General features: G+C 41.5%; 2 protein-coding genes across 10 annotated transcripts; both read left to right on the top strand.

Moving 5' to 3' along the window:
- On the top strand, window positions 1-4,981 carry LOC110537265 (non-POU domain-containing octamer-binding protein). 2 transcript variants are annotated; one of them, XM_036937282.1, is made up of 10 exons: window positions 1-164; window positions 846-972; window positions 1,060-1,253; window positions 2,557-2,858; window positions 2,968-3,063; window positions 3,205-3,401; window positions 3,630-3,817; window positions 4,045-4,066; window positions 4,177-4,277; window positions 4,476-4,981. In XM_036937282.1, exons 2-10 carry the CDS (start codon window positions 846-848, stop codon window positions 4,575-4,577), a joined length of 1,329 nt encoding a protein of 442 aa, XP_036793177.1. In that variant the 5' UTR covers window positions 1-164; the 3' UTR covers window positions 4,578-4,981. The 2 variants fall into 2 exon arrangements, with proteins under 2 accessions (XP_036793177.1, XP_021478854.1); XM_021623179.2 differs by having other exon boundaries at window positions 2-164; window positions 4,473-4,981.
- A 4,261-nt stretch (window positions 4,982-9,242) lies between these two features.
- Window positions 9,243-27,108, top strand: aifm1 (apoptosis inducing factor mitochondrion associated 1). 8 transcript variants are annotated; one of them, XM_021623172.2, is made up of 22 exons: window positions 9,243-9,504; window positions 10,583-10,713; window positions 11,702-11,810; window positions 11,921-11,947; window positions 16,382-16,444; window positions 16,565-16,630; window positions 16,734-16,808; window positions 16,915-16,968; window positions 17,077-17,142; window positions 17,252-17,323; window positions 17,794-17,942; window positions 18,113-18,243; window positions 18,334-18,424; window positions 18,795-18,879; window positions 18,996-19,072; window positions 21,593-21,701; window positions 24,517-24,624; window positions 24,800-25,029; window positions 25,267-25,409; window positions 25,502-25,626; window positions 26,238-26,431; window positions 26,553-27,108. In XM_021623172.2, the coding sequence occupies exons 1-22, from the start codon at window positions 9,417-9,419 to the stop codon at window positions 26,622-26,624; spliced, it is 2,265 nt and encodes a 754-aa protein (XP_021478847.2). In that variant the 5' UTR covers window positions 9,243-9,416; the 3' UTR covers window positions 26,625-27,108. The 8 variants fall into 8 exon arrangements, with proteins under 8 accessions (XP_021478847.2, XP_021478846.2, XP_021478845.2 ...); XM_021623171.2 differs by having other exon boundaries at window positions 16,900-16,968; XM_021623170.2 differs by having other exon boundaries at window positions 16,885-16,968.
- Window positions 27,109-27,113: the final 5 nt, after the last annotated feature.

Below are 27,113 nucleotides of genomic sequence, written 5' to 3'. Positions count from 1 at the left end.
CACTGCATGTCTTCACGATATCCGCCTCCTCTCTGTCAGCAAATCTACTTTCTCATGCGTTATCAAGGTTGTTTGTGAAATCCATTCTCTGTTCTTTGTATAGAGCGATTTTCCCTGCTACGTGCGTTGGAATCGTGTTGACCCAAACATTCATTTTGGTAAAGGTATGAAGTAATGGTTGGATATATAAAAATTGTGCTTTCATCTGAGAAGTATCTTATATTAGTTAGCAATATGTTGGATTAATTTGCTAGAAAAAAACGAGTGTGCTAGCTAGCTATTGTTAGCTAGGAGTGAGGGTGATTAGCTTAGCTAGCTGGAGTTGTTGCTAGCCCGCTTCCCAAATGTATAAGGTAGCTAGCTAGCCGCTAGCTATCGGTAGTTATCGAACGTGTGCTACTACGTTTTAGTTCGTTAACTGATTGTTTCAACATCGATGTTCGTTTGCTAGCTGCCAATGCACGCCTTGAACTAGTTAGCTAGCTAATTAGGTGGCTTTCAAATTCGGCTAGTTAGCGTTAACGCGTTAGGTAGTCGCTTTACTCTATCTTGACAACTTAACTAGCCAGCGATGTCGCATTTCATTACTTAGCCGATAGTAACGTTCTCTCAAAACGCCACTCTTTACCATATACTATTTGCTTGTTAAACGTTAACCAAACATATTTTAGACGGTCAAATGATCAGTTAACGTTATATAACTAACTGAACACTTACATTAGCTAGCTAACGTTATATCGTTCATCTGGCTTTGGAATCTTTATTTTATTTCATAACTAGTTAACCCGATTATGTTTTCTATAATTAATGTAGTGACTGTGTTAATGACTGTCCTTTTTTATTAGATGCAAGGAAACTGGGGCCCCCGTGGTGAGCAGCAGAATCATGGCCCATCTAGACACCAGATGGAAAGTCAGAAAAAACCTGGAGATAACAGCAATGGACAGCATGCAGATGAGCAGGAGAGCCCAAGTAAGATGGGATTCATTGCCTCCTGAGCCCTGTATTGGAAGGAAATTAAATCCTCCTGTATTAGATTATAATATTTTGCTTCTCTAGATGCTGGGATAACCATAGATCTACAGAACTTCAGGAAACCTGGAGAGAAGACTTACACTCAGCGTAGCCGTCTCTTTGTGGGAAATTTACCAACTGGTGTTACGGAGGCGGAGGTGGAGAAGTTGTTTTCCAAGTATGGCAAGGCAGCTGAGATTTTCATCAACAAGGACAGGGGGTTTGGATTCATTAGACTGGTAAGTTGCTAGTGTAGTGGATGACCAAGTGTATCTACTGCCTTACTGAGATGTATAAATGCTGTCGCCCCTTTAGGCTTTAGAATTGCCTTGGCATTTCCAGGTCAGTGGTATTGACAGTGCCTCGTGTGAGTTGTTACGTTGAGAAGGGTTGTGAGTTCGCACCCTGGTCAGGTGGAATTTCCACTCTGTCGCAGCAGCATATTCAAGTGATGGAAGTTATATTCCTCAATCCTAAATTATATGGAAAACAGACTGGCTGGCTGACCTCACACATGATTTGCCTGACCTCACACATGATTTGCGCAACGAGGTGGCTGGAAGGTGTACTTCATGAATCTGAACGGTCAGATAACTAGCAACAATGGGGAATCTTGGCTTCGTTTCAGCACATGTCTTATTGATACCATGGAATGTTTTGACTGTCATGTCCGTGCTAATGGCTAAAATTTGCTAACTAACAACTCTAATGATCTATGTGAGACAAGCGCACATTGTGCAAATGTTTTTGTTTTCAATGAACATTTGGAGACAAAATAGTTTACATGTTGTCAATAGTCTAAAGGCGTCCGCATGCTTCCCAGCCGAAACAGTTAGGAAGAGTTTGTGCATATTTTATGACAACATTTTGTGACCTTTTAGACTTCGGTGAGGGTTTTTTCAGCTGTTCGGGCGCGCACACTTTTTTTTTTCTGGAGGCAAGCCAAAGTCTACACCTTTTGTTGTTTGGTCAGTGGTAGAGATGCTTCAATAGTCTTTGTCATTCAACCAGAGACGACTCATTTTCATGTTAATTTTTTCATTGAGAAATACTGCAAACAGATGAGATTTTAGTCATGCAATTTCACATCTTAGATGCAGCTGTCTAAGGCACTATCTGTGCTAGAAGTGTCACTACAGACCCTGGTTCGATCCCAGGCTGTACAATTGGCCCAGCGTCATCTGGGTTAAGGGAGGGTTTGTCACGGGCAGGCTGTCATTTTAAATAAGAATGAGTTCTTAACTGACTTGCCTAGTTAAATGAAATATCTGACGTTTGAGGAACTGTATGCTGGCTATGTCATGTCAAAATAGACAAACGGTGCTATTGTAGCGTTTTTTTTTCTAGTTTTCAAGCCAAGGTCTTTTAAGGCAGTATGCAAGCTGAGTTCGGTTGGGTGCCAGTCGAACTAATGCATGCTGATGCCTTAAGCCAACCCTGCCTGTTTTGCCCTAAGTGTTGGTTTTTGTTGCTCAATAGCCAACCTTTCTATTTTTGTGATACATTTGGAAATGTTCTAATTTTATAATTTTCTACCAACAGGAGACAAAAACAGTGGCTGAGATTGCTAAAGCCGAACTTGATGAAACCTCATTCAGAGGCAGACAGTTGCGAGTGCGGTTTGCGACACATGGTGCTGCTCTAGCTGTGAAGAATTTGCCACAGTTCATTTCCAATGAGCTCCTGGAAGAGGCTTTCTCCTTCTTTGGCCAGATTGAAAGGGCCATAGTTATAGTGGATGATAGAGGGAGACCCACAGGAAAGGGGATTGTGGAATACACAGCCAAGCCTGCAGCAAGGAAGGCTCTGGATAGGTGTGCAGATGGAGCCTTTCTATTGACTGCGTAAGTATTATGCTGGAAATGTATTAAAACATGTTGATGTTACAAATGTATTTGTTGTGAGGTTTTCAAAATGGCAGAATTTGTCATGCTGATTGTTTTCTGCTTTCAGATTCCCCAGGCCAGTAACAGTCGAACCAATGGAGCAGTTTGATGAAGATGAGGGACTGCCGGAGAGGATTGTAAACAAAAACCAAGTTTTTCACAAGTGGGTAATACTTTCTCAGAATGCATTGGTCAGAACTGTGCGTACAACAATCTCACACTTTGCTGCTGGAAAGAGGTACAATTCATAACTTGAAAATGTTGCGTACTGAGCTGTTTCTCTTATGTAAAATCTCTCCGCCAGAGAGCGGGAGCATCCACCAAGGTTTGCTCAGCCAGGGACATTTGAGTATGAGTATGCCATGCGCTGGAAGGCCCTCTTGGAGATGGAGAAGCAGCAGTATGAGCAGGTCGACAGGAACATAAAGGAGGCTCAGGAGAAGCTGGAACAGGAGATGGAGGCAGCCAGACATGAGCACCAGGTTGTCCTGATGAGACAAGGTATGCATGTATGGTCTCGGTCCACTCTAAACACTCATATCAATACAAAGTTTAGGATACCGATGAACACAACGTGGTGTCTTATGGGAAAAGTGTCCTACCACCAGATTTAGCCTAGAGGTCAATCGCATACCACACCGCTTGAATGTAGTCCTGTTAGCAATTGATTCATATGTTTTAGGTCTTTTGACTGGGTTACTAACAAATGGGGTGTTCATCTCATTATAGACCTTCTGAGGCGTCAGGAGGAGCTGAGGAGAATGGAGGAGCTCCATAACCAGGAGATGCAGAAGCGGAAGCAGATGGAATTACGTCAGGAAGAGGAGCATCGCAGGAGGGAGGAGGAGATGAGGATGCACACTGAGGAGAGGATGAGGAGGCAGCAGGAAGGCTTCAAGGGGAACTTTCCTGGAAATGTGAGTCTTTGCTTCTTGAAACTACTTAAATGCACAGAAATGAAAGTTGTCTAAAATGTTTCTAAGCATCTTTACAATTGTTTTGTTTGTGGTTACTGGTAGTCAGCGATCGGAAAAAGGACAAGTATTCTCTAAAAAACAATTTTGGTTGGGTATTCTGAAAGCTGTTAAATGTATCTGATTTTAAGAAATACCTTTAATGTGTTATCTTTTTTTTGTGGGAGCAGGAGATGCGGATGCACATGCAAGGTAAGTTTTCCATTAGTGGTCAGAGCTTCACTGAGTTATCAAGGGCACCATGTTATCTAGTAGATATTGCATTGGTTTGCAGATGTGCTGTCTGTCTTGGTTTGGTGTAGGTCAAGGAATGAACAGAAACTTAATGGGTGGTGTTGAAGGAAAGCCCAGCGGGCCCAACCCTGGAGCTGCCAACATGCCTGCTGAGAACCCCCCCTTAATGGTAATATAAGAGACTACTTAGAATAACAAACCATATATTTACATACCAAGAGGAACTAATTTATTGTGCCGAAGAGAACATAAACAAGAATGTATTTGATAATTTCACTTCTGGTGTCATGTAAATATACCGCTGCAACAGACTTGCTTTCATTTGTGGTTGTCACTCACGTTATGTATTTTCTGTTTTCTCCAGCAGGGGGCAGGAAATGACACCATGCCCGTAGGAGGCCAACCTGGCTTCGCAAGAGGTCCTGGCCAAGGCCCTGCTGACTTTGCCAACAAGCGTCGCAGGTTCTAAAATGGTCAATTACACTTTTTTACTTTTCAAACTGTACTATATTTTAAGTCATACATGGATTATTACATTTTATGTACTGTGAAAAATTGTATGGGGATTTTTTTTTTTTTTAAGTGTCAAGTTGGCATTTTCGTATTTCAGATGAATACTGCTTCTGTATAGACTTTCTTTTTATTCCTCAAAACCAGTGGTGTAGTGTAGTGGAGGGTAAACGCAAATGCATTGCAAATGTGTGGAGTGTTGCTTTTTTCACCTTGACCGGCGATCAGTTTACCCACCTATTTTTATACCACTACACCACTCCTCAAAATAATGTACTTTTATATAGCAATAGTACATTTGTCATGCTCATTCTCTCTCTAAGCCTTTCTGAACAGCTTTAAATAAAATCTTAATTCCATGTAGGGTTTTTTGGTACTTTGTCATGTTTCAATGTTCATGTTAACTGTGTTAGAATGTTATCCTTTTAAAAGGCTGGTTCAGCGACTGTATAGAAGACATGCATAAGAGGATAATGTTACAAGTATGTTACAAGTTACAAGTATGATTTGAAGACTTGGTCTCTAAAGCATTTAGATTTTTACTAAAGCACTGCTACACATCAATGAAAATCATATGATATAAAAATAGTATAAAGGTATTTGAGTGATGCATACCATTGTTCCTATGGTCTAATGTACAAGTTGGTGTACTGTAAAATAGGGTGTTACTCTTATTGCCATTTAACTCAAGTGTTTGTCTAACAGTTCAACTTTTTGCTAGTCTACAACTCACCACATTGACAAACTGCGCTTGACATTTATTTACAGATCAAAAAAGTAGGGTAATTCCCTATTGATTTGACATTCTTCAGGTCTGTCAGTAATACCTTTCTTTTATAGTTGCCGTTAAATGGGGGGGGGGGGGGAAGCAAGCTACGAGGTATTCCATGTTTCCAAAGGCAGCAGGAATGTGGCAAGACATCAGGCTTGAACCCGCAGCATGCTGCTTAGTGCAGACCTTAATTTAGCCATGAGACAGTCTCACGTTAGCTTGACGTGTAGACTTAGCCTGCATGTTAACTACAAGCAACCATCCAAGATCTCAAAGTAGGGATATATCCTAATTGAAGCTTGGACCACATTGGTCTATCTGTAGAGAAAGGGGAACTAATAGAACACTAATATTCTGTATATTTGAGAACTTTAGTTAAGTGTTTCTACCCATCGATGCAATACAAGGTGATCGATTTTGAAATGAGGTAATGCATCAGCAGTTTCTCTTGTCATTGTAGACCGTGAGTTTATTTAGAACTTGTCAGAAATGTCCAGATCAACTAACCCATGTCAGCTAATGTTTTTAGCCTGTTGATTTTGCTGTAATGTTTGAGTCATGCATTAGACATTAGCCAACAAGGGGGGACAGTGCTTGTGGCCATAGACTGCCACATCTATTTCATGAGTGAAAAAGTTTGGGAAGCTCCACAGTAAGCCACTTAAAGGACAACACTAACTCACTGTCAAGTGTCACTTCAAAAGCACTCGTGGATAATACTAGGAAGTGTAACCTTTAACTAGGCAAGAACAAATTCTTATTTACAATGACGGCCAAACCTGGGTGACGCTGGGCCAATTGTGCGCCGCCCTATGGGACTCCCAATCACGGCCGGATGTGGAACAGCCTGTATTCAAACCAGGGACTGTAATGATGCCTCTTGCACTGGGATGCAGTGCCTTAGACCCTGTGCCACTCGGGAGCCCATCTCTAAGATGCTGCTGAATGAAAATGTCAGCATGCAGGAAAATATCAGATGTACAATTGTAAACACAATCACATTTTGCCCAAAACCAATCGTCTACTTTGCATTGTTGAAGATGGAGCAAAAAGCTACCGTATTCTGTTGGCTCCATGACCATATTCCGGGAATGTCCATTCCAAGTGCAGGGAATAGGTTTTGACCATTACCAATCAGTGATGGACATCATTTTGAAGTACAGTGACTTGTGAAAGTGTCTTCACCACCCTTGGCATTTTTCCTATTTTGTTTCCTTACAACCTGCAATTACAGCTGCAAGTCTCTTGGGGTTTGTCTCTTTAAGCTTGGCACATCTAGCCACTGGGATTTTTGCCCATTCTTCAAGGCAAAACTTCCAGCTCCTTCAAGTTGTATAGGTTCTGCTGGTGTAAAGCAATCTTTAAGTCATACCACAGATTCTCAATTGGATTGAGGTCTGTGCTTTGACTAGGCCATTCCAAGACATGTAAATGTTTCCCCTTAAACCACTCAAAGGTGTTGCTTTATCAGTAAGTTTAGGGTTATTGTTCTGCTGGAAGGTGAACCTTAGTCTCAAATCTCTGGAAGACAAACAGGTTTCCCTCAAGAATTTCCCTGTATTTAGCACCATCCATCATTCTGACCAATTTCCCAGTCCCTGCTGATGAAAAACATCCCCACAGCATGATGCTGCCACCACCATGCTTCACTGTGGGGATGGTGATGAGAGGTGTTGGGTTTGTGCCAGACATAGCATTTTCCTTGATGGCCAAAAAGCTCTATTTTAGTCTCCCACGTGCCTTTTGGCGAACACCAAACGTGTTTGCTTATTTTTCTCTTTAAGCAATGGCATTTTTTCTGGCCACTCTTCCATAAAGCCAAGCTCTGTGGAGTGTACGACTTAAAGCGGCCCTATGGACAGATACTCCAATCTCCACTGTGGAGCTTTGCAGCTCCTTCTTGGTTATCTTTAGTCTCTGTTGCCTCTCTGATTAATGCCCTTCTTGGCAGGTTTGTTCTGGTGCCATATTCTTTCCATTTTTTAATAATGGATTTAATGGTGCTCCATGGGATATTTTTTATAACTCAACCCTGATCTGTACTTCTCCACAACTTTGTCCCTGACCTGTTTGGAGAGCTCCTTGGTCTTCATGGTGCCCCTTGCGTAGTGGTGTTACATACTGTGAGGCCTTTCAGAACAGGTGTATTTTTACTGAGATCATGTGACACTTAGATTGCACACAGGTGGACTTTATTGAACTAATAATGTTACTACTGAAGATAATTGGTTACACTATATCTTATTTAGGGGCTTCATAGCATAGGGGGTGAATACATATGTGCGCACCACTTTTCTGTTTTTTATAATTATTTTAAACAAGTTATTTTTCATTTTACTTCACCAATTTGGACAATTTTCTATGTCCATTACATTAAATCCAAATAAAAATCCACAATGCAGATGAGACACAGATTAGCCAGCTAGATGAAGAATAATGGAAAGGTAAATTCTTCAGAGATACAATTTACTGATAAATGGGTGTCATTGGATAGTTCTCCCCCACTATTCTTATGCCAGAGTAAAACTGGCTAATAGATTGAGACAGCTCGTTGTATCCTCAGGAAACACTGTGGAACTCATCTGTACACTATCCTGCAAGGTGAAGTGATGTTTTTACACATTATTGTAATGAAACAGCAAGGAGCAGGTCTCGAACCCTCGACCTTCGAGCCCGAGTTCCGGCGCGTTATCGACTGTGCTGCAAAAGCATACTCGTGCGGCACAGTATAAATCGCGTTAATAAAACCAGGGTCGTTACAAAGAGCGCGTCCCTTCGACGTCCCTCCAGCTAGCTTGCGTCTTACAGGAACGCGCTCACCAGCCAAGCACACGCACTGTCGTGGATGCAAGGTCCGATCACTTCTGACACCAGTATAATGAAACAGCAGGGGAGCAGGTCTCGAACCCTCGACCTTCTAGCCCGAGGTCCGGCGCGATATCGACTGTGCCACAAAAGCATGCTCGTCAATTTCCGCGCTTATAAACCCAGGGTCGTTACACTATGTTAATTCAAACTGTTGAAAATAAATTGCTATTAGCTACCAAAAAGTTCAGATCCAGAACCTCACTAGGATGCTCCACATTTGGCAAATGTGCCTGATCTGATCAGGCTGATGGCGTTTAAAGTCAGTGTCCACATTGCTGACAGATTGAGAAGCATCATGATGATAAGAAAATTGGTTGCCCAGGTACACATCTCGTAAAGTGACAACAGAGTTCTAAAAAAAATAAAGTAAGTATATAGGCTAGAGTGTATTCTGCCATTTTTCCCCTCTTGCTATCTATCTTGCCAGCTACAGAGCTAACTGGGCAGTTTGTTAGCTAGGTCGAACCGGAATGTACTCAGAAATGTCGGGAATTATAATTTACTTGTAAACTCGAGAACGGTCTGCAGGAACAGCGAGAAGAACAATGGTGGTAAATAGTAAAGTCATAATATTATTATTATGCGCGAATTAATATACACATTCAGTTTGAAATCCCGCCACGACAATATTTTTCTTGAATATTGTTCCAAACAATGTAATAAATAAATGGCACCAACTGATTTTTCAGTGACAGTTATGCTTCTCCAGCTCTGGTTTTAGAATACACTGGGGGTTTTAGCACCAGATCTCAAAGTTTTAAACCATATTTGCTGTAATCATTATTTTGTACAATCTATTTATTAGAGCAAGCCTACTTTCTCAGTCTTGAGCACACCAACTGCGTAAAATTGAAACCAGAGAAATTGTTGATATGCTCGAACACATGAGTGTGAGCCAATGTGCATCGAAAGAACATGCACACATAAAGTAAACCACCAAATGAAATGGTGAGATGGGCGGGCATTGCGTGATGACAAAAAACGCTTTTGAATCAGATGACCTAAAAAAAAAAAATCTGTCTGGCCTTGTAGCTAGTACTAGCCGTTCTAATTATACTTCAGAGGTACTAGCTGTTTGAGTCTCTGGCAAAAGCGAGCCAACGACATTGTTGTACAGATCTAGCTTGTAGCTAGCGGTTTCTCTGTTGTGAACTCGAAATGTGGACGTGTAAAAACCTGTGGAAGAAGTTAGCCCCACTCGCCAGATCCTCTTCAACTTTGTGCCGGCAAAATGCAAGGGGAGTATGTAAGTAACGTTAGCAGCTTGGTGAGCCCTGGATAGCATGTGCAACTTTGAAACGGTGCAGTTGTTAACCGGTTTCACTGTACACTACACCCCAAGTCAAACATGAACTACTTCAGTCTGATAACTTTGCTAGGGTAGCTAGTCAGTAACGTTAATGTGCAGTAAAATGCACTAACTACAGATGCGGCTAGTTAGCTAGCTAACGTTAATTAAGTGTCATAGGTAGCTAGCTAGCTAACTAGACATACATTTAACGTTGGCTAGCTAGTTACTAACGTTAGATTAGTTAGCAACATTTCGCATGGTGGGTAATGAAACACACAGGTATGTCTGCTAACTAGGATGAAATATTCTCGCGTTTAAACCGACGTGGCCCTGTCTTATCATAACTGTTGTGGCGCAACCTCCCCATGGCCATGTATTCCGCCAAGGTCGTTGCTAGAAAGCATGTCCACCGTGGCTACGTGGTGGGCACCGTCATCTCAACTTCATTGGACCATCGTGACATATTTTCTGTAGGAAAAAAAGTTCACATCTAGCTCAGCTGGCTTACTGAACTTGAAACGTCAGTAATTTGTTTCTCACATTTTGGGCAATATTCAAATGTTTGAAGAAATTATATAACTTGGGGGGAAGCTTGGCTTGTAACACGGTCTCGGGTGCATATACACACCGCTTATTTCAGACTGTTTATAATGTCAAACTGGATCATCCATCAGGTGTATATGTATTTTAGGAAGTATTAGTATGATTGAGCCATGCATCATTATCAGCCAGTCAGGTTTTCTTTGCAGATAAGGTCTTATTGAGATGGTGAGACAAAGAACAGATTCAACTGATATGTTAAACTACCTTTATGAAATCACCAGAATGATTGACTAGTGTCATAACTTGACACATGCAGGCTATTTCTGTTTACTTTATAACTATTAATCCACTGAAAAGTAATGTACTATTTGAGTTAGCCTAATGGAAAACACTACAGCAGGAGTCCTCAACTCTAGTCCTGGACAGCTACTATATGTTCAGGCTTTTGCTCCAGCCCAGCTTACTTAACACACACCTTGATTCATTTCAGTGTTGAACAATGAGAGAAGACTGCCACTGGTTCCACAGGCCCACATGTCCTCAGGAACTCCAGGGAGTAGAGGGGACAACAACTTGTACTACCTCCTAGTGGGAGCAACCTGTGTAGGGGGAGGATTTTATGTAAGTAATAAGTGTCCTGCCCATTTCTTTCAGTAATGCACACTAGTTTCAGTGCATTATTTTTTTGTCTAATCACAATGTGAATGCAAAGGATTTTGATTGTAGTACTGTGAATCATGCTTTGTTGTGAAAGTGTACTGTCACGTGCACCTGCTTAGTGCTATAGGCTAGCTTTAAAAAAACAAGTAGGGCAAATATATTGGACACCATAGGTTGTTGACCTTTGTAGCTGATGACCGTTTTAGTTCAGTCAAAATGTCATCAGGGCTTCAAACTGTAAGGTGCTATTTCAAGTCTGGTCTGCATTTGATGTCTTCTGACTTTTGGCCAGAACTGTGTGGGTCACCCTATTAATGATTATGTATGGACTTTATTCAATGGAATTGAACAGTTGTTGTCATTGCCCTCTTGCCTCATTCACCCATTCATTACATGTCTTTTGACAGAGGCCTTTAAATACTGTGTGTTGGACCTTCTGGTTTTAAACTTGGCAAATGTAGTCATTTAAGATTCAACTGAGTTGGAGGGTCAAAAAGGGGCCTAGGTAGTCGGGCCTGTCAGCATGACTGAATTTTAGATAACATTTTTAGATGCCCCCATTTTGGCGACGTAGATTAAAAAAACAAAATATTTAATAAAAAAAATGTTTTTGCTATTTTCCTGCAATTCTATGCATTTTGCTATGGCTAATGCTGTTATTTTGCTCAAACATAATAACAAAATCAATACTGCTAAATGTATGGTTTTTGCCATTTTCACTTCTCCCTGACTGTCTAGCTTTTATTTTGGTGATTTGTTAGTTCTCAATGATTATATTTAAAAAACAAATACTGCGTGTTTTTCCATCCCGAAAGCAAATGTATTTTTACACTGTTTGGACATGGGTATCTTGAAAAAAAAAAACGTTTAGACGTCCTGCCCAATGATTTCAATGGCAGAAAAATCCCCGAAAAGAGGTTTAAAGATGTAATGTTTTGTAACTTCACAGGCTTACCGCACCATCAAAGGAGACAAAGAGCGATATCAGGAACGAATTAATGAAATTGCTTCCAGACCAAATAAGGTAGTGCCAGAACAACCAATCACAGAGGCCCCAGGTGAGAAGGTTTGATTCATAACACACATTGGCAGTCTAAAGTCACATCTGCATTTTTTGGTCTTTACATTTAAACAAAATTACTCGTGTGGTGTACATCTTGTCTTTCAGGCGAACAAGCTGCTGAAACTCCACAAGGTGAGAATTTTTAGTTGCTTGTCGATAACAATCCTGTCCCCAACCCTTATGTCATACATGTAGTCTCTCTGTTTTATGTAACAATGTGCATGATGGTATAACATTAGTGGTCAGGTGAGAATCATAAAAGGCTAAATTATGTTGCATAGTTCAGATTAAAGCAAAATTATTCTTCAATTTGACCCGGTGCGTTCTAGCTAGGCATTGAGCCTTTTTTTACGAGAAATTTTATAAACCCTTGTTCAAAACCTGGAATAAAGGATTATTTGTGGACTTTTCTTAAGAGGAAAAACATGTAAGCCTAGTTATACAGTGCATTTGGAAAGTATTCAGACCCCTTCACTTTTTCCAAATTTTGATACCATACAGCCTTATTCCAAAATGGATTCAATTGTCCCCCCCCCCCCCCCCCCCACAAGCTACACATAATAATACCCCATAATGACAAAGCAAAAGCGGGTTTTTAGAAATGTTTGCGCATTTTGATATATATATATATATATTATATATATATATATATATATATATATATATATATATATATATATATATATATAAAAATGATTTTACATAAGTATTCAGATCCTTAATTCAGTACCTTTTTGGCAGCGATTACAGCCTCAAGTCTTTGGTATAAAGCTACAAGCTTGGCACACCTGTATTTGTGGAGTTTCTCCCATTCTTCTCTGCAGATCCTCTCAAGCTCTGTCAGGTTGGATGGGGAGCGTTGCTGCACAGCTATTTTCAGGTCTCTCTAGACATGTTCGATAGGGTTTCGGCTCTGGCTAGGGCACTCAAGGACATAGAGATTTGTCCCGAAGCCACTCCTGAGTTGCCTTGGCTGTGTGCTAAGTGTCGTTGTCTTGTTTGAAGGTGAACCTTTGTCCCAGTCTGAGGTCCTGAGCACTCGAAAGCAGGTTTTCATCCAGGATCTCTCTGTTCATCTTTCCCTCAATCCTGAATATTCTCCCAGTCCCAGCTGCTGAAAAACATCCCCACAGCATGATTCATCGTAGGGAGAGTGCCAGGTTTCCTCCAGATGTGACGCTTGGCATTCAGGCCAAAGGGTTAAATCGTGGTTACATCAGACCAGAGAATCTTGTTTCTCAGGTGCCTTTTGGCAAACTCCAAAGTGGGCTGTCATGTGTCTTCCGTCTGGCCACTCTACCTTAAAGGCGTGATTGGTGGAGTGCTGCAGAGATTGTCGTCCTTCTGGAAGGTTCTCAACAGAGGAGCTCTGTCAGTGACCATCGGGTTCTTGTTCACCCCCCTGACCAAGGTCCTTCTCCCATGATTGCTCGGTTTGGCCGGGCAGACAGCTCTAGGAAGAGTCTTGGTGGTTCCAAACTTCTTCCATTTAAGAATGCTGGAGGACACTTTGTTCTTGGGGATCTTCAATGCTGCAGAAATGTTTTGGTACCTTCCCCAGATATGTGCCTCAACACAATCCTGTCTCTGATGTCTACTGTCAATTCCTTCCACCTCATGGCTTGGTTTTTGCTCTGAGACACACTGTCAACTGTGGGACCGTATATAGACAGGTGTGTGCCTTTTTTCCAAATCATGTCACCACAGGTGGACTCCAAGTTGTAGAAACATCTTAAGGATAACACAACAGTGGCAAGCCTGATCACCGTCAACGATGAGACAGCCTATAGGGAGGAGGTCAAAGACCTATCAGTGTGGTGCCAGGCCAACAACCTCTCCCTCAATGTGAGCAAGACAAAGGAGATAATCGTGGACTACAGGAAAAGGAGGGGCGAACAGACCCCCATTAACATCTATGGGGCTGTAGTGGAGCGGGTCGAGAGTTTCAAGTTCTTTGGTGTCCCCATCACCAACAAATTATCATGGTGCAAACACACCAAGGCAGTTGTGAAGAGGGCACGACAACACCTTTTCCCCCTCAGGAGACTGAAAAGATTTTGCATGGGTCTCCAGATCCAAAAAAGTTGTACAGCTGCACCATCGCGAGCATCCTGACCGGTTGCATCACCGCCTGGTATGGCAACTGCTCGGTATCTTGACCGTAAGGCGCTACAGAGGGTAGTGCGAACGGCCCAGTACAACACTGGGGTCAAGCTTCCTGCCATCTAGGACCTATATACCAGGTGGTGTCAGGAAGGCCCCAAAAATTGTCAGACTCCAGTCACCCAAGTCATAGACTTCTCTCTGCTACCGCACGGCAAGCGGTACCAGAATGCCAGGTGTTGGTCCAAAAGGCCCCTTAACAGCTTCTACCCCCAAGCTATAAGTCTGCTGAACAGCTAATCAAATGGCCACCCCCCCCCCCCCCCCCCCCTTTGTTTTTACACTGCTGTTACTCGCTGTTTACCATCTATGCATAGTCACTTTACCCCCACCTACATTTACAAACTATCTCGATTAACCTGTGCCCCTGCACATTTACTCTGTACCGGGCTCCCTGTATATAGCTTTGTTAATGTTATGTAGTTCTACTGTTACTTTTTATTTTATTTATTCAATATTTTCTTAACTATTTCTTGAACTTCACTGTTGGTTAAGGGCTTCTAAAGTAAGCATTTCACCTGTTGTATTTGGCGCATGTGACAAATAACATTTGATTTGAGGATCAATGGCAACTGGATGCACCTGAGCTCAATTTAGAGTCTCATGGCAAAGGGTCTGCATACTTATGTAAATAAGGAATTTCTGTTTTTTTATTTTGAATACATGAGCTAACAACCTGTTATCGCTTTGTCTTTATGGGTATTGTGTGTAGATTGATGAGAACATATTGTATTTATTCAATTTTAGAATAAGGCTGTAACGTAACAATGTGTAAAATGTCAAGGGGACTGAATACTTTCCGAATGTACTGTATATTTCATATTTAGATGTTTATTGTCAAACTCTGGAAAAGCACCACTAGGGGGCATGGATTCTTATGTTGGATATTGTTTTAATTTACATGGATGGTTCGGTTTTTATTTGTGACTTTTCAGATTTTAAAGTTTGGTGGGCAGAGCAAGATTTCACTGAAAACATGAATACTCTATAAAGCAGTTACCCCTGGCATCACACCAATGTCACTTCTGTTTGCAACACTAATTTGGCTGTTATTAATAGTTTGTAAATTGTGTGTTCAAAGTAAAGCTAACACATGAAAACCTATAGTTTTGTCTACCAACCTACCATGCTTCTGCTTTCCATTTGTTCAACCTCGTCATTGTCTATCATCTTGCACTTACCAGGCTGCCTTTAGCTTTGCTGAGCTTGATCCTTTAAGTTTGGTCAATTATATGTCCCTTAACTGTTGCAGCAGGGTAGAAGGCCTTTAGCTATACATATATGTGTTGAGTTTGCATGTGATCTCTCACCATGAAGAGACCTCTGTGCAGGGTTCTGTCTCTGAACCTATAGCGGCTGAGAGCGAGGAGAGCTCTGAGCCTATAGCGGCTGAGAGCGAGGTGTCACTTTCAGCTATGGAGGAGAGCTCCCCACCTCCAGAGGAACCCGCCCCCTGTGAAACAACGGAACTATCTACAAGTTCTATAGAATAGATAGCTATTTATATACTTATATTCCTCCATCACGTCTGGAACTTCCAAACGCATTCACACCCCATTATGTGTATAGCGATGCTTAAGTTCAGAGACTGAGAACTAGCTTATCTAGTTGCCTGTCCTGAGTGTTGCATGGGGCCGGTTTCTGGTCAAACATCTTCTATCTGTGGCATGTGACAATTTCTCTGTTTTAACGCCCTCTTCAAGTGGCTCACCTCCCGTCAGCACATTTCCCTGTTGTCTACTTTGTTCCTATTCTGCAAAATGTTTTGTCTTCTCAAACTTGGATCAACTGTCTGGGTGCAATGTGTACTCATCCAATCTTGTTTTGTGACAGCACATGTGTTCTGGAACTACACTCACATGCCCCACCATACCATGTCCTTGAATGTAATGTGTACTATTTCAAACGTATAGCTAGGATGTGGTAATTGGATGGGACATGTTGGTGGGGGCATCGTCATTGGAGTTTGTTGGTTGACAATACCTAGCCCACAGGTCCATGATTATGAATGGATCTCCTCCTGTCTCACATTTTCTGTATCAATCAAACTTTAATAAGTTTGATTTGAATAGTTTACCATCTTGACTAACACCACAGCCTTTCCAATCTCTGCTTCTTTTCCCGTTATAACTACTAGATGTTATGGGAATGTTCTGTTTTTTTTTTTTATTACATATTGTTGAAAATGAATTTTGTGTGTTATTGCATTATGTTTTGCCTTAATGTTCTGGTTGTGTTAATTGAGGGAGGCAGATCCCACCTTTACAGTTAACTCCTCTATGAAGTCCGTTAAGCTGCCTACGTCATATCAAATGGAGAAGAGCTAAAACCAGTGAAGCACATTTTCAAGCGTTGTGTTTTTGTACCACTCCCCTTAACCTTTACGGTCATGCCTACTAACAGAGATTGCACCTGTTACGGAAGATGCTCCTGTGGAAACTCCGGAAGTAACCCCTATTGTCGAAGGTGAGGGTGATGGCTTAAAGTTGCTAGAAGAATACTCCCCATTTTAGTCAAATCAATGCTTGGCCTGTAAGTATCATAGACCCCCAGAACTTTTTTAAAGAATGTTGGTCAAATACACAGAAGTGTCCCCTGAAGTTGCTGCAGTGGAACAAGAGGATCCTCCCACCACACCAGAGGCTGAGATTGGTAAGGCATGGTTGCATGGATGAAGAAAGCAGGCCTTCCACTCCTGTAGGTTTTTGATGTGGAGTTCACCCTATAATCATGGACTATGGATTAACCTCAACAGCACCTGAATCGGTGGTAGAACCAGCTCCTGAAGAATCAGTAGGGACGCCTGATGCTGATCCAGTAGTTAAGAGTGGTAAGATCTGACTTCGTGGAATAAATCATTGTTCATTTTTATTTTAGTTGAAATAGAGTTAATAATAATAATTTAGGACCCATGCTAACAGAAGCAGCACTTGTAGCTAGATCTGTCTCAGAAGAAGCAGTGGAGCAGCCAAGTGCACCAGCTCTGATTGGTAAGAGCTTTGGCCAATGAAGATGAAGTCTTTATTTATTTTTTGTGAAGTCACTACTAGCATAATGAATAAGCCGTTACATTTTTAAAATGCCATTGTGCTAAACAGAACCTTCAGTGGAACTGTCCCCCGTAGAGGTTACAGAAGAGCCTCCTGCTCCCGTTGTGAAGAGTGGTAAGCACTCAGACCAGTGTATGGGAAAATGATCCCATATTTTTCAATGATCAAAATAGATTTTTCAGATTTTTTTCCCAATTGCCTAACGCTTCGGTTATACTAACAGAACCAACACCAGTAGCAGGAAGCCTTCCTGCAGAAACAGCGGAGCCGCAAACTACGACAGAGACAGAGAGTGGTAAGACCTGAGTCCAACCTCTGCTGGAGTGGGGGGGGGGGGGGGGGGCAGACAGACAACACAGCACGATGGGTTTTTCTGTAAACACGATATGGTTACTTCCAACACATCTCCTTTTTATTTCTTTATTCATTTTCTGTTTATGGTTACGTTTTCATTTTCTCCTTCCCAGTTAAGGTTACTCGTTGTCTATGTTTGGGTCCTGTTTATGCTAAGTGTTAAAGCTCTCACATGGATGGATAACAATTTAACTTTTTTTGTTTTCCCTTAACTCCATTTGAATCTCCTTTCCTTTTTAAGGTTACTTGTGCAATGGTCATTGTACGGCTAAATGATAATCTCCTACACATGGTTCTGGTGTTTTTAGACTTGAGGTTTTCTATTGTACAGCAGGATGGAGCATGCTTGGGGTCTACCTCTGAGTCCACAGTATCAGACCAGGCAGTGATTTTACCTATTTGCTGTCCCAGCTGCGGAACCTGCAACTGTTGCACCTGCTGAGGTCCCTGCACCTACCCCTGTAGAGTTTCCCTCACACGCCCCCTACCTCTTGATTGGCGGAGGCACGGCCTCCTTCGCTGCAGCACGCTCCATCAGGGCCAGGGACCCAGGAGCCAGGGTTAGTGGGCCTCTCTGTTGTTGATCTATGGAGTGACCAAGAACTTAGCAAGCTGTGTTATGATAGCAGGCTCATTATGGTATACGTTTTGCAGAGTAATTGCAGTCCTACCTCATGTTGATTTCTTTAGACCATAACTAATCTATTTTTCTTTTGATATCTGTCCACAGGTGTTGATTATCACTGATGAACCAGACCTTCCATACATGAGGCCTCCTCTCTCCAAGGAGCTGTGGTTCTCTGATGACCCCAGTGTGGTTGACACCCTGCGCTTCAAACAGTGGAATGGCAAGGAGAGGAGGTGTGTGTGTGTGTGTGCTCACATGTTAACAGAACACAATCAACATGTACAATATTCTTGTATTAATGCATGTTTATTTCTGGTTTTCAGCATCTACTTCCAGCCTCCCTCATTCTATGTTAGTCCTCAGGATTTGGAGAAAGTGGAGAATGGAGGAGTGGCTGTGCTCACTGGGAAAAAGGTTGGTGCTTGTTTGTTTTTATAGCATTCTGGTCTTGAGCTATATTCTATATAATTGAAGAATTTGCTTACATTTCATTAGTTATACTATCTTTTCCAAACTTATTCCGATTTAGTAAAAGGATTTATCAAACCTTCTTGGAGATTGCAATGGACAGCACTCCAAGGATAATCTTTAATAATTAAATTATTGGTGAATGATTTATTGGTGAATAAATTATTAAACCGTATCCTTAGAGTGCTGTCCATTTCACTCAATGTATTTTACTAATGCGAATCCAGCACCCAACCTCCATGAAGAATACTCTGTGAGTGATGAGCATGTTGTCCTAACATCACATTTTTATCAAACCTTCCCTAATCTTCTTCAGGTGGTGCACATGGACGTGAGGGGCAACAAAGTGACACTGAGTGACGACACAGAGATCTCCTATGATAAGTGCCTGATTGCCACAGGTAAACCATGGTGAAAATCCAGTTTATTGAGCGCATCCTGTTTAGCTTCTGACTTGGGTGCGACATTCACAACAGGCTAGGACTGAGCAGTAATTAATATGAGCTTTTTTCTTAAGGTGGAATCCCAAGGAATCTGCAAGTGATTGAGCGAGCTGGAGAAGAGGTGACAAAGAGGACTACACTGTTTAGAAAGGTAAACACATTGCCTATAGAATCAATGTTTTAAAAGGTGTGGGCAGAAGCCACAAGATGATGATTCATTAATTTGGTGTTTGGTACCATTGACATGACAACAAAACATGCTGAAGCTAGGTCCTTTACAATGTTAGGAAGGGGCAATTATTTTAGTCATCTTCAGGGACTTCCAGGTCATAACTTAGACATGTTCCATCTGTAAGGAGAGCCACCAGGGAGAGCCTTTGTGCTTGATTGATGCGATCTGGTGTTAATGCATCACAAGCCTGGGGGCTCTATTTTTCGGACTGGAGTTAAGGTGGCGCTAGTGTCAAACGCACGTTAATAAAACTTTAAACAATGCTACCTTATATAAATGTTACTTACCCTACATTATTCATCTCATATGCATACGTATATACTGTACTCTATATCATCGACGGTATCCTTATGTAATACATGTATCACTAGCCACTTTATACTATACTATGCCACTTTGTTTACATACTCATCTCATTTGTACATACTGTACCCGACACCATCTACTGTATCTTGCCTATGCTGCTCTGTACCATCACTCATTCATATATCCTTATGTACATATTCTTTATCCCCTTACACTGTGTACTAGACAGTAGTTTTGGAATTGTTAGTTAGATTACTTGTTATTACTGCATTGTCGGAACTAGAAGCACAAGCATTTCGCTACACTCGCATTAACATCTGCTAACCATGTGTATGTGACAAATAAAATTTGATTTGATTTGATTTGAAAAAAGTTTTTCCATGACGAAATTGCAAACAGTTACGCTGGCATTTTCCAGCCTTAACGCCAGGTTTGGCAATTTACCTGTCTTATATTAGCTCAGTTGGGCAGGGTGAAAATATGAGCGGTGTCCTTAAGTGCTAATTTCAGGCAGTACTGATGGGGATATTTAAGACCTACCAAATGCTGTTTTTTTTATTGATAACGCAATTGGTTATGGCATGAATTTTGACCTCAAACGCAGCCTATCTAGCCAAGAAGCACAATGCCCATATGAACATGGAACAAGAGTAGGCTAATGTGCTTTTGGTGCCTCTGTATACTTTGTATTTAGAAATACAAAGTAGTCAAGACTGTCGATAAAGGGTTTGGCTTCTGAGACAGCTTGGAAATAAATCTTCATCAAAGCTTTCTTAAAATATCAAGTTTGAGAGGAGTAAAACTGAGCTGACATGACCTTTTTATCTATGCATTGTAGGCAGGCCCACATTATTTTAGTCATGTAGGTCCCGTTTTGGACGTGCGTAAAACCCCCTCCATGATGCAGGCTACATGTCTATGCCTGTCATGAAACGAGAGATGAGAACCTTGGTGAATACCGGTGAACCTCGTATTTAGAAGTTATCTGTAACCTGTAAAAATGGCTGGTTTTCCTGTTTCATACGTTAAAAACCCAATCCCTCCCTTAGGCCTAATATAATGAAGGCTGGTTCAACAGCAATGCCTGTATTTTTAACCTGTTGATTTTTATGATCTCTTTACATTTATTGTTTAAAAAAACAACATATTGCTTTTTCATTTAATTTTATTACAACCAAACTTGTTAGAATAATTGACCTTCCTGGTTTTATGTTGACCATGTCCATAGCGCTCTTGTAATGCAACTTCTGGAGATCTGACCTGTAAGATGGTTCCGATTATGGTCATTAAAAAAACAGGCATATTTGGGAGCAGTATAATGACATTATCCTTTGCTATTTATTTTGGATCTTTGTCCAGCTACTGTGAAAAGGATAAGTGTTAAACTCTCCATAGTCTGTCATTTTAATATTATATGCCCACAAGGAGAAATGATGGTGCCTGTAAGTGACAGCCTATTTAAAACAGGTTGTTTTGTTTAGAACTTGTTTAGAATTATTCCTTCTCTATTTAGGCCTTTATCAATAATGAATTTACAGTAGGCCTAGCCCCTATATCAGTGTGAATGTAATTTACAGTAGGCCCGGCCCCTATATCAGTGTGAATGTAATTTACAGTAGGCCCGGCCCCTATATCAGTGTGAATGCTATTGAAGCCATGCAATTACTTAGAACAATGGACTGCAAATGGGTTCAAGTTAACCTATTTGTCAAAGATGGGTCTACATTTAACAAACTATAACGGACTAACATTGGAGTTGATTCCAAGGCAATACAGAACTTGAAGCAACCACGTATCGCCACACCCACAAATAGTTTTATTCATCAAAACCTAGCCCTTTCGTGCCAACGCCAGCAAGTGCACCGATAACTGTGATGGTGAAATTAGTAAAAATATTTCTGACACCCCTGAACCTATAGCGCTACCCTGCACTTCGATTTACCATTGCGTTAGGTTTGTTACAATGGAGCCCTGAGTTATGTCATGTACTTCCTGTTTTGCGTAAAACTATAGTGATGTCGATCATTCAAAATAAAATGGTTTAAGATAAGTGCCAGCAAGTATGTTTTTCTGACAGGGAATACTTGTAGCTACTTGCTATCATTGACAGGGAATACTTGATATCATCCCTAGGTTGAAGATTTCAAAGCTTTGGATAAGGTCTCCAGAGACACCAAATCCATCACCATCATTGGAGGAGGTTTCTTGGGGAGTGAGCTGGCCTGTGCCCTGGGCAGGAGATGTAAGTTAAGTAGGCTGACCCCATTTTGTCCACTGCTCGATTGTTTGGTTGATAGGCTATTGGTCGACCAAGATTTCATAGTGTACAAGGCACCTGTCACAGTGGACTTATCCATTGGGGAGACCGTGGAGATGGCACAATCCATCAGTCTCATACATGTGAAACTAAAATTGTATATGGTGGTTATATTATGTGAGAATGTTGGTGCAACACAAATAAAATATAATTTTATAACAAATGCGCTTTCTCCTGCGTTGGATAGTGGTCGCTGTCCGCAATTCTGAAACACATTAGTGCGCTGTTGAATTGGCGCCATTTCCTAGACCATGTTGCTATGTGCATAATAACAAAGTTAACCAGCATATTGATGTTGAGAACAATGCAGCAGCAGAGTTGGGAGATGAGAAAACAGCCCTTGTCTTAAGAAAAGTGAGGAGAGAGGAAAACACAATTTAATTAGTTTATAATCAATTGCCTAACTGTTAAATGTGCCTTGTTTTATAAATCATTTCTATATACAGTGCATTTGGAAAGTATTCCTACCCCTTTTTCCACATTGTTACTTTACAGCCTTGTTCTAAAATTGATTAAATATTTGTTTTCTCATTACAGTACCTCATAATGACAAAGCAAAAACAGGTTTTTAGAAATGTTGCAAATGTCAAAAATAAATAAATATTTAAATATCGTATTGAGACCCTTTGCTATAAGACTCGAAATTGAGCTCAGGTGCATCCTGTTTCCATTGATCACCCTTGAAATGTTTCTACAACTTGATTGGAGTCCACCAGCAATACATTTAATTGATTGGACATGATTTGGACAGGCACACACCTGTCCCTCAGTTGACCATGAATGTCAAAACAAAAACGAAGTCATGAGGTCGAAAAAATTGTCCGTAAAGCGCGGAGATGGGATTGTGTCGAGGCACAGATCTGGGGAGGTAACAAAAAATGTCTACAGTGTTGAAGGTCCCCAAGAACACAGTGACCTCCTCCATTCTTAAATGGAAGAAGTTTAGAACCACCAAGACTCTTCCTATAGCTGGCCACCCAGCCAAACTGAGCAATCGAGGGAGAAGGGCCTTGGTCAGAGAGGTGACTAAGAAGTTCCTCTGTGGAGATTGGAGACCCTTCCAGAAGGACAACCATCTCTGCAGCACTCAACCAGTCATGTCTTTATGGTAGTGGCCAGACTGAAGCCACTCCTCAGTAAAAGGTCTGATGAAACCAAGATTGAACCTTTGGCCTGAATGTGAAGCGTTATGTCTGGAGGAAAGCTGGCACCATCCCTACGGTCAAGCATGGTGCTGTGGGGATGTTTTGCAGGGACTGGGAGACTAGTCAGGATCGAGGGAAAGATGAACGGAGTACAGACATCCTTGATGAAAACCTACTCCAGAGTGCTCAGGACCTCAGACTGTGGCAAAGGTTCACCTTCCACGAGGACAATGACCCTAAGCACACAGCCAAGACAACAAAGGAGTGGCTTTGGGACAAGTCTCTGAATGTCCTTGAGTGGCCCAGCTAAGAGCCCGGACTTGAACCCGATCGAACATCTCTGGAGAGACCTGAAAAAAGCTGTGCAGCAAGCTCCCCATCCAACCTGATAGAGCTTGAGAGGATCTGCAGAGAAGAATGGGAGAAACTCCCCAAATACAGTTGTGCCAAGCTTTTGGTATTATATGGGGTGGCAGGTAGCCTAGTGGTTAGAGCACTGGGCCAGTAACCGAAAGGTTGCTAGATCGAATCCCTGAGCTGACAAGGTAAAAATCTGTCGTTCTGAACAATGCAGTTAACCCACTGTTCCTAGGCCGTCATTGTAAATAAGAATTTGTTCTTTAACTGACTTGCCTGGTTAAATAAAGGTAAAAAAAACAAGACTCGAGGCTGTAATCATGTCCAAAGGTGCTTCAACCAAGTACTGAGTGGTCTGAATACGTAAGGAAATGTGATATTTCAGTTTTTGTATTTTTTTAAAGTAAATGTGCAAGTGTTTTTAAACCTGTAAACCTGTTTTTGCTTTGTCATTATGAGGTGTGTAGATTGATGAAGAAATAAAACGATTTAATACATTTTAGAATAAGGCTGTAACAAAATGTCAAAAGTAAAGGGGTCTGAATACTTCCCGAATGCACTGTATCTACAGAAATAAGACGCATCCTGTTTGGGTGCTTGTTTAATAGCCTACTGATTCCGTGAGCACCAAGCCTCATGCAACAATTTCACAAATGTGGCTGTTTTTTAATCTTTGCAATGCTGTAATAAAGGCTTTATACTTTTTTTCGTTGGACCATGGTATTATTGTTATTTAGTGTTTACGCTGTTCCAAATGGTCAAATTATGTTTATTATGATAACCCTCCTTTTTCCTTGATCTCCTTATTGGTATTATTACTATTATGATGATCAATAAGTAATGTTATTACTAGGTTTACTAGCCTTGTATTCCATCATCGAGCTATAGCCTAAGAGCACGTCCTGTTTAGTCTTAATAGCTTTATTTTATTTTTTCATTTCAGCTTTATTTAACCAGGTAAGCTAGTTGAGAACAAGTTCTCATTTGCAACTGCGACCTGGCCAAGATAAAGCATAGCATTTTGACACATACAACAACACAGAGTTACACATGGAATGAACAAAACATACAGTCAATAATACAGTAGGGAAAAAAGTATATATACAGTGAGTGCAAATAAGGTCAAAAATATTTTCAAACATGTGTTTTTCCAATTAATTTGGCACTATTACTGAACCAACATTCACCACAGTGAAATGCCCCTTTTTGTAATGTGTCTCTGTCCATCCTTCTCCCAGCTGCTGATTCTGACCTGGAGGTAATCCAGATGTTCCCTGAGAAGGGCAACATGGGAAAGGTGCTGCCGGAGTATCTAAGCAACTGGACAACAGCCAAAGTCAAGAGCGGTAAGAAGGGGAAACCTCTTTAATCTCTATTACTTGTATGTTTCACTAATGGACTGTATATGGCAGTTTCTTCTCCCCTGTGGAAATGACTGAGGCAGCCATTGCCAACCTTGCCTGGTTGATACTTCTTTTAAGTAAGTTATTTATACCGAAATTCATCTTTCACCTTTTACAGAGGGAGTGGCGGTCATCACAGAAGCGTTGGTAAAAGCTGTGAGCTTCAAAGATGGTAAAGTGGAGATCAAACTGAAGGATGGTCGTGTGGTGAAGACGGACCATATTGTTGCAGCTGTTGGGCTGGAGCCCAGCGTAGAGCTGGCCAAGTCAGCAGGTCTGGAGGTAGACTCTGACTTTGGGGGCTTTCGGGTCAACGCAGAACTGCAGGCTAGGTCCAATATATGGGTGGTAAGTGCAAATTCAAGTGGTTGTCTTCGGCTCCTACTTCATTTTCTTCTGAAAGGTCAATTCTCAGTAAAGAAGAGCTCCCCCATTGAAAGATTGAGAACATCTCATAAGATATGCATCCTTTACTCTCATTCTCAAGCACAAGGAAACTATAAACTAAAAAGTGTGGTCATTTATTACCGATGTATCATGACTATGTAGGCCACTGTTGTGATCCTTTGTGTCCTCTGTTTACAGGCAGGTGATGCAGCGTGCTTCTATGACATCAGACTGGGCCGCAGGCGAGTGGAGCACCATGACCATGCAGTCGTGAGTGGCCGGCTGGCCGGAGAGAACATGACGGGAGCCAATAAGCCCTACTGGCATCAGTCCATGTTCTGGTACGAGTCATATCATTCAGTTTCCTTGTCACTAGTCGTCAGTGGCTCCCTCTCCTCTAACCTTGTATCTCATGTCCTATTTTGTCCCACAGGAGTGACCTGGGGCCTGATGTAGGCTATGAGGCCATTGGGATAGTAGACAGTAGCCTTCCAACGGTTGGAGTATTTGCCAAAGCCACTGCTAAGGACACCCCCAAAGCTGCCACAGAGAAGTCAGGTATAACCATCCACATTATACTGATTTACAGTCAACATAATTGTCAGATTCCAGCCACCCAAGTTATAGACTGTTTTCTCTGCTACTACACTGCAAGTGGTACCGATACACCAAGTCTGGAACCAACAGGACCCTGAAGAGCTTCTACCCCCAAGCCATAAGACAGCTAAATAGTTAGTTAAATAGCTACCCGGACTATCTGCATTGACCCTTTTTGCATTAACTCTTTTGACTCATAACATACGTTGTTGCTACTGTTTATTATCTATCCTGTTGCCTAGTCACTTTACACCTACCTATATGTACATATCTACCTCTTACCTTGCACAATGACTTGGTACTATTACCCTGTGTATATAGCCAAGTTATCGTTGCTCATTGTGTAATCATTCCTCGCGGTATCATTTTTTTTTTTTTTCATCTCTGCATTGTTGGGAAGGGCCTGTAAGTAAGCATTTCACTGTTAGTCTACACCTGTTGTTTACAAAGCATGTGCCGACAACTATTTGATTCTACATAAGGACCTCTGTTTTACAAATCAACTCAACTTTTAAACCCCCCCCCCAACAATTGTTTTAAAGACAGACTGAGCGTCTTTCCTATCCCGATAGGAACTGGAATCCGTTCGGAGAGTGAGACTGAGGGGACGGCCAGTAGCCCTGTAGCCTCCTCCACCCCTGAACCCCCTCCAGTACTCGAGCAGAAGGACAACTACGGGAAAGGAGTGATCTTCTATCTGCGAGACAAAGTGGTGGTGGGCATTATCCTGTGGAACGTGTTCAACAGAATGCCCGTTGCAAGGAAGGTGAGAACTGTCACAAATATCAGAGGATACATATTTTCTCTGTTCTTTAACCCGCTCCATGTCACTTAAGTGATGTTGAACGCAGTTAAATATAGACTGCTTTGCATTCTTGTCTTTGCAGATCATCAAAGATGGAGAGGAACATGCCGATCTGAATGAAGTGGCTAAGCTCTTCAACATTCACGACGACTGAGTCTTCTCTCCTCTGGGGAGGCTGAGCCTATGCTGGGAGAGACGTGTGCTGTCACTACTCATAAAGGCTTTGAACTTTCACAGTCATCGCCAGGCTTTGGCAGACCCCACTATGATGATGCACTTGAAAAGGGAGAATCTCTGGACACAAATCTACTCTGTACATTTTAATGTCGCTGGAATATTGTCATGTTTGTAATTTCTATCACATGCATGTTTTTTTCTTGTTTTCTATTCAAGATAGTGAGTAGAAATATTCCCAATGTCGATCAGTCTAATCATTCTATATAGAATGAATGCCGCCCCCATATCCCCAGATCTATTCTGTTGCGTTTTGTGATCAAGGTGAAATTGTCCATCCCGGGAATACAGGTGACGGTGTGCAAGCCTGGCAACATACTGGTACATAGAGGTTGTTTTTCAGTGTGATCAGAGCAGCTCCTATTGTTAAAGGCTGCAATAAACATGTTTTTAAATTGAAATTATCCTA

Source organism: Oncorhynchus mykiss, chromosome 12, assembly GCF_013265735.2.
Source record: "Oncorhynchus mykiss isolate Arlee chromosome 12, USDA_OmykA_1.1, whole genome shotgun sequence".
In the NCBI taxonomy this organism is placed as follows: domain Eukaryota; kingdom Metazoa; phylum Chordata; class Actinopteri; order Salmoniformes; family Salmonidae; genus Oncorhynchus; species Oncorhynchus mykiss.
The sequence above is the reverse complement of the archived record's forward strand: the minus strand, read 5'-3'. Positions and strand labels throughout refer to the sequence as shown.

Bases quoted from the DNA above. Each gene is read 5' to 3' on its own strand.
- aifm1 (XM_021623170.2), top strand. From the start codon at position 9,417: ATGTGGACGTGTAAAAACCTGTGGAAGAAGTTAGCCCCACTCGCCAGA. The intron at 16,809-16,884 runs GTAAGATCTGAC...ATAATAATTTAG, and splicing joins TGATCCAGTAGTTAAGAGTG to GACCCATGCTAACAGAAGCA. The intron at 18,425-18,794 runs GTTGGTGCTTGT...AATCTTCTTCAG, and splicing joins CTGTGCTCACTGGGAAAAAG to GTGGTGCACATGGACGTGAG.
- LOC110537265 (XM_021623179.2), top strand. From the start codon at position 846: ATGCAAGGAAACTGGGGCCCCCGTGGTGAGCAGCAGAATCATGGCCCA. The intron at 973-1,059 runs GTAAGATGGGAT...TTGCTTCTCTAG, and splicing joins AGATGAGCAGGAGAGCCCAA to ATGCTGGGATAACCATAGAT. The intron at 3,064-3,204 runs GTGGGTAATACT...TCTCTCCGCCAG, and splicing joins AAAAACCAAGTTTTTCACAA to AGAGCGGGAGCATCCACCAA.